The following is a 12500-nucleotide window of genomic DNA, read 5'->3' as shown; positions in this document are numbered from 1 at the left end:
TTGATATATCGTCTACAAAAATAACTTTTCCAAAGCGTCTCCCAAATAAATATTGCGAAGAAGACTATTATTTCTAAGAATTTATTTTCAAAATATATGTTAATATATTCACTTAAATTTAATACAAGGTTGAACTCTGCCAAGAAATATGATATACTTATTCAACTAAAACAAACAATAGAATTTACTATAAAAAATAAATTTATATTTTTTCGAAATTAGAGGATATTACTTTTTTAAAATATAACTCATATTCGAAGAAACCAAGTTATCTATCATAGAAAGAATTAAAACACAAGACAAAATTTTAACAGAAACAAAGTTTCTATTATTCTGAGCAACTTAAAAATGATTTACCACAAGTACAGCCCAGACATGTGACTTACGCTCGTACAGAAATAGCATTTGGCAAAAATTAATATATTACACATTTTGAAAAAATAGTAAGAAATGGAATTATTCTTATGAATTTTAGAATAGAAAGAAAGGAATATTTGAAGAGATATTTTTAAAATATAACTCATATTCGAAGAAAACAAGTTATCTATCATAGAAATAATTGAAACACAAGACAAAATTTTAACAGAAACAAAGTTTCTGTTATTTTTAGCAACTTAAAAATGATTTACCACAAGTACAGCCCAGACATGTGACTTACGCTCGTACAGAAATAGCATTTGGCAAAAATTAATATATTACACATTTTGAAAAAAAAAAGGAAAAATGGAATTATTCTTATGAATTTTGGAATAGAAAGAAAGGAATATTTGAAGAGATATTTTTTAAAATTTTAAGGGCATAAATGTACCGATAGCTCTTAAATATTAAGAAATTTTCCAAAAATCCACTAATTTTGTAAAACAATTTTTATTTTTAAAAAGTTTTTTTATTTTCCAAAATTTTGGGATATTATTTTTTTAAATACACTAGCAAATTTAAAGTAAAATTTTATTCTAGAATATTATATTGAGAAAGTCCTCCCCCCCCCCTCAGTTCCTCAAATGATTACAAATGATGTGTTATATAAAAACTAATGACGTATATTTAACTAAAGAAGATAAAATACTGCTTCAATAATTATTTTCCCCAAATACAGTGAGACTGCGTTTTCCATTTTTTTTTCTTTCAGAATCTATGAAATGAATGAGGAATCGGTTTTCTTTGCCTGGGTGCTAAAATTTCTCTACTGAAGAGACAATAAAGGCTTTCCATTCCTTTAGTAATATTGTAACACTGGCATTTCAATAACTCATTCCACATCTACTTCAGAAAAGCCACAACAAAATGTCTAAAACCAGAGTAGGAGATAATAATTTTTCTTCTGTCATTAATACTAACTGACTACCTCAAGAATTTTTAACTGTGCTCTATACAGCAGTAAATTTTTAGTAAGAGCCAAAGAAGTGACAATTTCTCTATTGCAGAACATTTGTTCATCAATGTTTTGCATATTCCTTAATACTAATCCATCAAAACTATTTCGTATTTAACAGAATTATAACATGACCATAATAAATGTGTATTAAATAAATTGGGCTGTTTATTAAATACAACGCATCCCATTTCTCAATTATGTTTCTCTAACGTAACCACAGTAAATATTTATTACATTAAATGGGCTGTTTATTAAATCCAAACATATTCCATCTCCCAATTCTGTTATAGGTAACTATCTATCTCTAATATAGTTGTATCTAATAAAATATCTAACGCGATCACAGTAAATATTTATTATATTATTGGGCTGTTTATTAAATCAAAACTTATCCCATCTCTCATTTTTGTTTTTCAAATCGATTGGAAGAGCAATGTAAAAATTTAAAGAAACAAATAAATCACTATCTCTTAAACATGCCATCTTGAAATTGGTTCCATTGACTTACTCTCTGTTCCGGGTCAAATAATATATATATTTTTTTTTATTCGTAGCGATATTATTTTTTGGAGTTACACTTAACAGATAAAGAAAATAATGTACAACTCATAAATTGAAATATATTGCAATGTGAAATTTGTTTAGAAAAGATTTTAATTATATTTACTAATAAATCTACCGCTTCATTAGGCTCTAGATTGGCCACATGGCATGAAGGAAAATACAAGTTTTATTCTTACATAAATCTGAAAACAACTTTCAATTCCAAAGCGATACTATCATGTAACTATATCCTCTTATATATTTCTAGAAAAAAAAATAAAGGAAATTTGAATCCATCAAGAATATCCCCTGACCCACCAACTACATTTGCAAAGCAATCGATGATAATAAAATAAACATGAAACGGATATTTGATAGTTATTTTCTGTCTTCAAACACACCTTTTCATTTCCGACCGTTCCACTTCCCACCACACAATTTACTTTTGGAGATTTGTCGAGAAATATCTCGAGGGACTTCCACGTGACGCAAATTCGATGCCGACGTAGATCAATCGCCCTTTGGCTATGATTGTACCAGATTTAGAATTTATGACAAGTCTTTCCCGGAACTGATGGGAACGCACCCTTTCCCTCCAAAAATATACATAAGATATAAGAGAGATTATTTACGCTTACAAGAAAACGTGTTCTCCTTTAAATTGAATCAAAATATATATTTTCAAATTAACGTATTGAAGAAGACTTTTAGATGTTCTGAGAGAATTGGACGAATAGATACAGATAGAAAGAAACCGGTGAAAGAAAGCTTAGACATTGAAATAAAGATCATGAAAAACTTTTTTCGGACACATAATGCATTTTAAGAACTTTCAAATGCCACCACAAGTTTCCTAATTTCGGATTTACTAAGTTTTTTAAATACAATTATTATTTAGATCGATTATATTGATTTTAGATATTATATTAATATTAGACATATATTAATATATATTAATATTAGATATTTTATAACTTATTCCAAAATATCTAATTAGATATTAATATAGATATTAATTTTAGATATTTTATTCTTGAAAATGATATTTCTTTATTTTATGTAACAAAATGTAATATTCATTTTATATTATTTTTATATATAATTATTATTTAAATATTAGATTATATTAATTTTAGATACTAATATTAAATAGTTCATGATTTATTCTAAAATTTCTAATTATATATTAATATAAAAATTAATGTTTGTTATTTTATTTCTGAAAGTGGTGCAAGATTGCTGGTATAAAATAAAATAGTCATTAGGAAATATTTATTTCAAAATTAAAATTATTACATTAACTATCACACTAACACAACTGATCATCTATCCTTTTTCTAAAATTAATCATTAATATAAGTATTTTTACATTCTATATTCTTGTTCTACAAATTCTATTCTTTAGGTATATTCTCAAACAACCTTATTTTGTATATAATGATTCAATCTATTTACAACCATTTGCTTTTCTTTATATCTTTATTCACAATTTTCTGTGTTATAGTTAATTTACATTTAACCAATTAACTGTTTAAATCTCTTCGGAAAACGCGTATCTAAATTATTATTTTAATTCATTTATTATTTTTATTTGCTATCTGAGAATGACATTGTGCAAAGCATGGTACAAAACATAATAATATTTTTATGTTTCCTTTGATTTCCACTTGACCACAAAATATTTTAAACATCTTGGAATTAACGAATTTGTTTGAGTTTTTACTAAAATTGTAATTCAAACTGCAAATTGTCACTACTTATTACTCCGGGCGAATAAACTCGACATAACGCAAAATATTGTAATTTTTCCATGACGAGTATACTCGTCTAAGACAGTGAAGTGGTTAAAGCACTTATCTTTTAAAATTAATATTCAATATTTAGCTCTTATCTTACAGATTAATGGTAACTAATAAGTACAACTAGCTGCGTATTTGAAAGCATTAAATGAATTAACTATTTACAATTACTTAAATGTTTACTCATTCTCTTCAAACTTCAATAATCTGCCATTGACTATAAAAAATGACTATGTGAAAAGGAAAAAAAAATTATTAAGAGAAAAAAAATGTTGGCTTAGCAATTGTATGCTGAATAATAAAGAATTGAAATCTAGAGTGCAATGAAGTATTCTAGGACTATTAAATTGATTTCCCGATTAAGCATAGTTTATTGTAATTAATGAACTAATATATGTGATGAGTAGGTACTTCGGGAACTGCAATCCACATGCATCAGTATATAATATTTATAAATTAGCATATTATCTGCAAATTGCGTGTTTCGACATGAAAATATATCTCTGAAATTGATTTGCAAACATGTCTTTAGAACTGGAACTATCAAATTTGGCACACAGTCACTGATTCGAAACGAGGCACTTACTAAAAAAGTATTTTTAAAAGTTCTTTTAAGTCGCTTCAACGAAACTATAATTTGAGTTTATTTTTTAAAAAAAATCACACAATATTAATGATTTCCTCTCAATAACTTCAGAGCATATTAATGATAAAAATAGTTCTTAAAACAGTAAAAAATTTAACAATAACTATTTTAACAAAATAATTATATAGCAATACAAGGGGTATAAGTTTTCCACTGGTACCACTTTTATTTCCGGTCATTATCTAATTTTTAAAGATTTTTTTTTAATTTTCTTATAAGTTAATTTCACAAAATTTTTTATTGTCTGTTAATTAGATTTATACGTATGAGTGTTGTGGCGATATTAAACGTAATTTTGAACACACGTAATCCCGTCTATGTAATTAAGATTACATGAAAAATATAAAATAATTTTTAATTAATTTGCAATATAAACAATAACAAATTTATTTTCCGATTAGAAATAGAGACACAAATATCCAATATTTTTTATTCTTTAAGATAGGAACTTCTCTCTAAATCAGTATAGTTACAACAAAGAAAATGTATTCTTTTTGAGAAGAAAACAGTTTCTATAAGTACAGGAATGAATGAGGTATCCGAAAAGTATGGCTACACTTTCAAAAATGAATTCAAAATAAACGTGCATATTTTCACTTACAGTTTTGCAAGCTCCATAAAGAAAACAATATAGCTTCTTTCTAATGAAATGCAAAGCCTCGATATCGGACATATTGCAGAAAAAGTGTTAGAAAAAATTGAGGATGATGAAAATTTTCTACAATTCGTAATGCTTTCAGATCATTCGTAGACCTTTCATATCAGGTATTGTTAATACACACAATACTCGAATATATGGATTAGAAAATCTTTATGCCTTACTGGAAGAAGCAAGAGACACACATAAAGTAAACGTGTGGTATGGTTTACTTCCTAATAGAATTATTGGACCGTTTTTTTTTATTTCCAAAGTCACTGTCCTCTCTGATAAGTATCTTGATGTATTTGAAATCTCGGCATTTCCTCAAGAAGAAGACCTGCAAACCAATACCATTTTTCAGCAGGGTGGAGTACCATTACACTGGAGTTTAGATGTGCAAAAGATTTTAGATGGAAACTTGTCCAGGCAATAAATGGAAAGAAGTCCGTCACCTTGACAGACATAACACCTTTCGACTTTTTCTTATGGGTATACGTGGAAAACGTTATTTACCAATCTGCAATTTGTGACACTAATAACTGAAAAGTCGAATTGCAGCTACCATTCAGAATGTTGATCCTGCTGGAGTACGTGGCTAGAAATCTCGTTTAGACTATGATTTGCACGCGACTAATGGTGAGCATATTGAAATAGAGCAATAAACATTGCAAAACAGACTTTGTGATTTTACGCAAAAAACCGTAATTGAATATCTTTGTTTATACATTTGCAATTAATTATTGAAAATGTAACCATACCTTTCGGGCATCCTGTGTCACATAATTCCTGTAAGCGCAAGAATACATTACAAAGCTGCTTTAGATACATGAATATATCACAGGATTTTTTTGGGGGGAGGGGGATCTTTAAATGCGTTTTCATGGAAAATTCATGATTTGTTAAAAATGAACCAATCAATTACATCACTCTCGACTATCAAGACTATGGCAACACTCATTTTCTGAGAAGCAGATCAAAATTATCCAGTTCGTTTCTGAAGACCCATTTCTGAAACAGTATTATTTTGAACATGTAAGTCATAGATCTCTGCGATTTCAGAGATAAAAAATTGCTTCTTTTGGTAAGAAAAATGAATTTGTTTTAGTAGTAATAATTCAATATTTTGCAAAAATTTGCATTAAATATTAGATATGAAAATAATTCGTTTAAATTAAATAATTAATTCCGATGTGTTACATGAATTCCTTTCAAGTAACTTCATCAATTAACTTTCAATGAAATTAAAATAAACTTCGAATTCAAGAATATTCTAATAGGAATTAGAATGCCTGGAAAAGAACTAATAACAAGCTATAATAAAAAGCTTCGCATGGGATTACCAAAGGAAATATAAAAGAAGTAATTTCTATATCATTTAGATTTCATGTTATTAGTATGTTGTTGTATATGTATAGTATGTAAGAAAAGGAAAAGTATATTAATTCATTCTTGTTGTAAAATATTATCTCTAAAAGGGAAAGAAAATCAAATAACCACACATGGTAGTATAAAATTTATACAGCAAATTGTTGAAAAGGGATATTTTTCTATTAAAGAAAAATCCTTTTAAGACAAAAAGATCATATTAAGTCATTTTTTAACGTAGTACTATTCAGTTAAAAAGAGAAAATAGATATTAATTCATGTTTGAATCTTAAAAAGCGTTTGTCTCACTAAATAATGTAGAAAATGATACTACCTAACTTAATATTTAATTTATACATGAAATTCCATTAAATTGTATGCTATTTTAAATTGCTGGTTATTATTGATTATATTAGAATTCAATTGTAATAAAAAAAATTCCAGGCAAAGCAATTTAACAATATCGTTAGTTGTTATGTCTTTTATTTCACTTATTAATCAATTGTTATTATTAATCAAATTAATTTTTTATATTTAAATACACAAATTTATATAAAGAAAAACCAAGAATATCTAACTTACCTTTAGAAAGTCTCTTTGAGCTTTGAATTCTGACGATGATGATAATAATTATGGCAACCACCACTAAGACAGCAACTACGCCAATGAGAATGCCAAGTATCGGACTAACAGTTGCCACGTCTTCCTCTGCTATTGGAAAATAAATCAGCTTAACCGCTTTTCATTTATTACACATGCACTAAGATGACTGCTAATTTATTTAAATGTTATAGATTAAGGCTTGGCAGGGCTCCTATGTGAACATGGATGAGAAATCAATGAATTGCTTAGAAATGCTTACCTAAGCTTGCAGTGAGACACTAGCAACGATAGGAATGTAGCAGATATTTCTAGATTATGAAAATGGTAATTAATTCCGGGAAGAGATGACTGTCCAAGTCAAAATGAAGAAATCATAGAAAGGTTCTAATTTATTTAATAACTAAAGTTGGCATCGTAAATGGAAAGAATCTTACTTTCCTATTTAAAATATTATGTTGGTTTAAATGGATTTTTTGGCAATTTTAGTTCTACATTTGGATGTCAATTTTTAGGTTAGTTTATGAATGTAATAAAGTGTTTTACTAATACAAAGAGCAAGATACTCATTATTTTATCGCTTTGATTATAAGCAAATATTATTAAGTTATATTGGTTATTTTTATTATTATTCTTTATTAGTTTAATTGATATAATTATTTATTTTGATTATATAAATATATCAGCTATTACACGCGAAGTTATATAGTGTGATACATTCTCATATGCACTGTAAAATATGACACAATGCATTCAAGAATACTGCATTCACGAAAAAAATTCATCAATTCGTGAAAAAAAAATCACGAATTTCCTTTGGATAAAAAAAAAACAAACTAATTTTTAAAATTGTCTAAAATTGGGTATGTAGACGCAAAAATACGAAACTAAAGCTTGCTAGTTAACTGAAATGCAGCATTACATCATAATACAAAATTGTTATTATTTAATGCATTTCTTTTTATATTATACATGATGACTCGTTTTCAAATGGTTGCTAAGTCTGCCGAAATAGCTTCTTGTTGACGAACTCGAAAGACAAAGCTTGTCACAGCAGTAGGAAAAATTTCGAAATAATAAACTATTTATATAATGCGCGAAAAGCAATCATAAAATATGTAAGTAAATAAAAATGTTATTACATAATATAGATTCATTTCCTTCAACAAGAGTGAGGAGTAAAAAGTATACTCAAAATCATTTTCACATAAAAAGAGGCGTAAAAATTTATTTTGATTACTAAACAAATTACGGATGTTCATTGCAAAGATAGTCTGTTGTGTACGGATACTCTGGTTTGAAAAAAAGTCATCAGAATTTTAAACATTTAAATCCTTTTTAGTAAAAAAATAAAATCCTGAAATATCTTCTTATAAGATCATCTGGTGATTCATTAAGATGAAAATATTTCTTGTCAACACAATAATAAAATAATGAGCTGCAACCCCAATTTTTCTTCAGATATAAAGTGAATAATCAAATTTAAAATTTCAAAAAAAAAGGAAATAGCATGCTTCCAGCAACGAACTGTTATGTAAAGTAATATTTTGCATTAAAAATTAATTTTTTAAATGCTCAATAAGTTGTCTAATATAATTCCTCTACCCTGATTTTTTATTATCAGAATATATTCTTTAACTTTTCCAGATATTTCTTTTAATTGTACATAACCACAATATAGATATCTACGATGTTCATTTATCTTTGCAACAATTGATATGTTGAAGTGGTTCATGAATACCTTCGTCGGTTGCTTATGTATGCCTTTAGACAGATCTGCCAAATACTCAACAAAACAAGTTACATTTTTTTTTTTAATTTTTATTTTATCATCTATCTTCTGACTTGGGCTGAGTTCTCAAAATTTCCACCGATGACTGATTATAGCTCAATACATTATTAATCACAAATTATCATTATCTCATTAGCACATGAAACATTCTATGCAAAAACATTCAAATTTATAATTTTTTTGCACGTTACCTGTTCGTCTTTCAGGTGGAGGCAATGTCGAAGCCATGAGTGCCACTGAGTTGCTTTTTCCTTTCCCATTCGATGCATACAAAACCAGAACAAATGCTGTACCTGGAGGTAGAGCATGGACTTTGAATGCTGGTGCATCAGTTCTTGTCAGATTGGCTGCCAAGTGCTCGACCACAGAGTTGTATAATTCTAAGTGAAATGTCTGGCTCAGTCCGCCATCATATCCTGGTTCGCATTCAACAGACAGTGAGTGGGATGACTGGTTCGTGACTGCACAATCTCTTGGAGATTCAGGAGCACCTATATAGTTGGAAAAAGATTAGAATTTAATAATTGTTGATATATATAGAATTTAATATATAGTTGGAAAAAGATTAGAATTTAATAATTGTTGATATATATAGAATTTAATATATAGTTGGAAAAAGATTAGAATTTAATAATTGTTGATATATATAGAATTTAATATATAGTTGGAAAAAGATTAGAATTTAATAATTGTTGATATATATAGAATTTAATATATAGTTGGAAAAAGATTAGAATTTAATAATTATAAATGATTAAGTATGAATATCCTTTAAAACAATTCGAAAAAAAAATTATTCATTCTAGAACAAAATACTCTATAACACTGCAAATTATTTTCATGATAATATGCAATATTTTAGAGATCGATCAATAATATGCAATATTTTATAGAATATCATTGAAATATCAAGCTGTGTGATTTGCTAATAGAATTAATAGCATAAGAAATATATTATTTATAACTTCCACTTATTACATGTTATTTGAATGATGAATGTAGAAATATACAGTATTTATTTTCTGTCTGACAATTCTGGAAATTGTATTATCGAGAATGATAAGAAAGAAAATTTCAAATTCATTGAACGAACCAATGGACAAAAAACCTGAAATGGGAGATTTACAGTCATTCATGCCGAGAAAAATTTCTAAAGATTGGCAATGTTTAAATTAATGAACTATGATATAAACATTTTAACCGTTTAAGACCAATAATTTTTTTCTGAATGATAATTTACTGCCTTACTTGAATATATAACAAAATTATGATGAAATAAAGAGGGCCTTATTCTTGCCTCATTCCTACTGTGATATTCAAACAGAATATCTTTAGATTTATTTATCAAAATATTTAAAATAAAATTCAAAATTTTCTTTACAAAAAACAGCTTAATGCCTACATTTATTTTAGTACTATACTGTGGAAAATTTATCAATAATGTCACTTAAAAGCAGTTATTTCTTTTTATAAATTTTAGCGATACTAAATAACATATTTTTGGTAAAAATGATAGAAACTTCGGATGTTCATTTACAATCTATCAATTCATTATGTCTTTGGTAGTTTTCGAATAAGTAATGCTAAAACAATTGAATAATTACAAACAATTGAATAATGTTCATTCATTAGATTTAGCATTTAATGAATGATCACTCAGTAGATTTTTATGATTAGTAATGCTCACAAAACGATTCTTCAGGAAATTTTAAAATCTGAATACTATCAATAAAATACTGTAAGTATTAAATTTAAACTTCCCTTTATCAAAGAATGTCTTATTATTCTTACTCCTTTACCACGAATAATTTATGCAAACTATTGGGAAATTTAAACCATTAAATGCATTTGTAAAATATATAAAATATTTAAAAGCCAATTTTAAAATTTAAATTTTTATGCAGTAATATATAATTTGATGATAATAAGTTCGCTAAAAGATTCTTTATCTCATACATAATTAATGGTATAAATAGAATTACGTTATTTATTGTCATACTATACTTTATCCACTAATTAAACTACTTAAACTAGCTCATTTATTTAAAAATGACCAAGAATTTTACATGATATAGAACATTTAATGTACTGCTTAGTGAAATTCAAAATTTCCTTTCAAATTTCATGTTGACATATGGTAATATTAAAAATTATAATACTTAAGTTAAAAGGAATTATAATTTCAATGAAGCTTTCTTACATAAATTAAACCCATGCTATAAAGTGTAAATGAAGTTAGAAAGGCTCTAGACTTTTAAAAGTAGACAGAAATTCAAATATTATGAGTTCTATGTCTAGACGGGAAGTCTAGTTCCATTGTTCAATTATATTACTTTTAAAATATAAATATTTACAGATCTTAATTCACTTTGAGCTTTTAAAGTCATGAAACGATATTAGGTGCCAGAGTTTTAAAGCTTAAAAATTCACATCTTCGCCATTTTTTGGCTCTCGTGCATTATGGTAATTTGACGTTACTATTAATAATAAAGAGACTCGTGTGAATGTTTTCGCACTTTCTGAAGTGAATTAGAGTCGCCAAATTTGATATAAACATATATATTATTTATTCTTTACTTTATTTTATAGAATAAAAAGAAATAATTCTGGGCGATTCTAGTTTTTAAAATTTTAATTGCAATTAATTAAATGCTATATGAGATTCTAAGGATATTTCCACTATAAAAACTGAAAATATAAATAAAATAATAATTTTTACTCCTTTAAAAAATTAAAAGAATACTCTTTGATGACATAATTGTAATTGCTTCCCATTCCTCATAAAAAGTAATGTTACTTGCGTGAGAAATAAGGAATGCGATGTTGGCATTGTGAAATAAAATATGCGGTTAGAATATACTCAGAAACGCATTGTTATGTTTTTAGCGCTTCTGTAATGCCTTGAGATTTTATTCCATTAAAGAGGAACAGAATAAACTGAACAAGTGTAACGCTATTAAAATAAAGTGGTGTAATATCTTGATCCTGAATGATCAAATAACAGAGCATCTTAATAAAACAATTCTTTTATTTACAGCTTCATATATGTACACAAAACAACTTGTTCTCATCTAAAGTAATATCATTTACAAAACTCATACAACGGTCGAAAGGGTTGTTGTTGATGATGATGTCGTATCCGCGTTACCACGGAAAGGGGGTGCTGTAGCTTCTGAGGGTGCTGGCCCCTGAGCACCCGAGGGCAGAAGTCTGACTTCTAGCTCATATGAAGATGAAACTCACACATTCGCTTGCACAACCCCTTTTTACAAGGGGGCACATTCACACACCTCACAGATAGAACACAGACGAAGAACAACCGTGCCCGAAGAGGGACTCGAACCTAGGACACCCAGATCAAGGGAAAGAAGCGCTACCCCTATTCCAGGACGCCAGCGGTCCAAAGGGTTCCTCGATCAAAAAGGAGAATAGACACTAAAAACACGCTAACAGTCTGTTAGCTCAAACAGCTACTCTAGGGGGTCGCTCCAGAAATCCACCGATCTTTATCGGATGGATTCTATCATAGAAACAAGAATCACATGGAGTTTCTCACAACTCAGGAACGCTTCTTCGGATACCGACATCTCTCCGAATTATCCTCTTCAGCACACTGCTCTCCTCCCCTCTCTTCAAACAAAAAAACAGCATTTTTTTTCCAGTCAGATCTCCGCCTCTGACTTTCTCATCGGTGAACTTACGTTCCTTACACCCAATAGCTGCTCAGAAATATTTCCTCA

General features: G+C 27.9%; 1 protein-coding gene across 3 annotated transcripts in view; it reads right to left on the bottom strand.

Moving 5' to 3' along the window:
- Positions 1-12500, bottom strand: part of LOC129984169 (nephrin-like) — a 335663-nt gene that overhangs the window by 29349 nt on the left and 293814 nt on the right. For 2 of the 3 annotated variants that reach the window (XR_008785472.1, XM_056093973.1), the window contains exons 8-9: positions 8952-9251; positions 6951-7079 (exon numbers count right to left, since the gene is read on the bottom strand). Coding sequence is in view for 1 of the 3 variants with exons in the window: in XM_056093973.1 (XP_055949948.1) it covers positions 6951-7079; positions 8952-9251 (429 nt within the window). In the remaining 2 variants the exon portion in view is untranslated. The remainder of the gene's footprint in view (positions 1-6950; positions 7080-8951; positions 9252-12500) is intronic. The other variant, XR_008785473.1, reaches the window with a different exon arrangement.

The sequence above is a fragment of the Argiope bruennichi genome, chromosome 9, assembly GCF_947563725.1.
Source record: "Argiope bruennichi chromosome 9, qqArgBrue1.1, whole genome shotgun sequence".
NCBI classification, from domain to species: Eukaryota; Metazoa; Arthropoda; class Arachnida; order Araneae; family Araneidae; genus Argiope; species Argiope bruennichi.
Note: the sequence above shows the minus strand (reverse complement) of the source record. Positions and strands in the feature narration are given on the sequence as shown.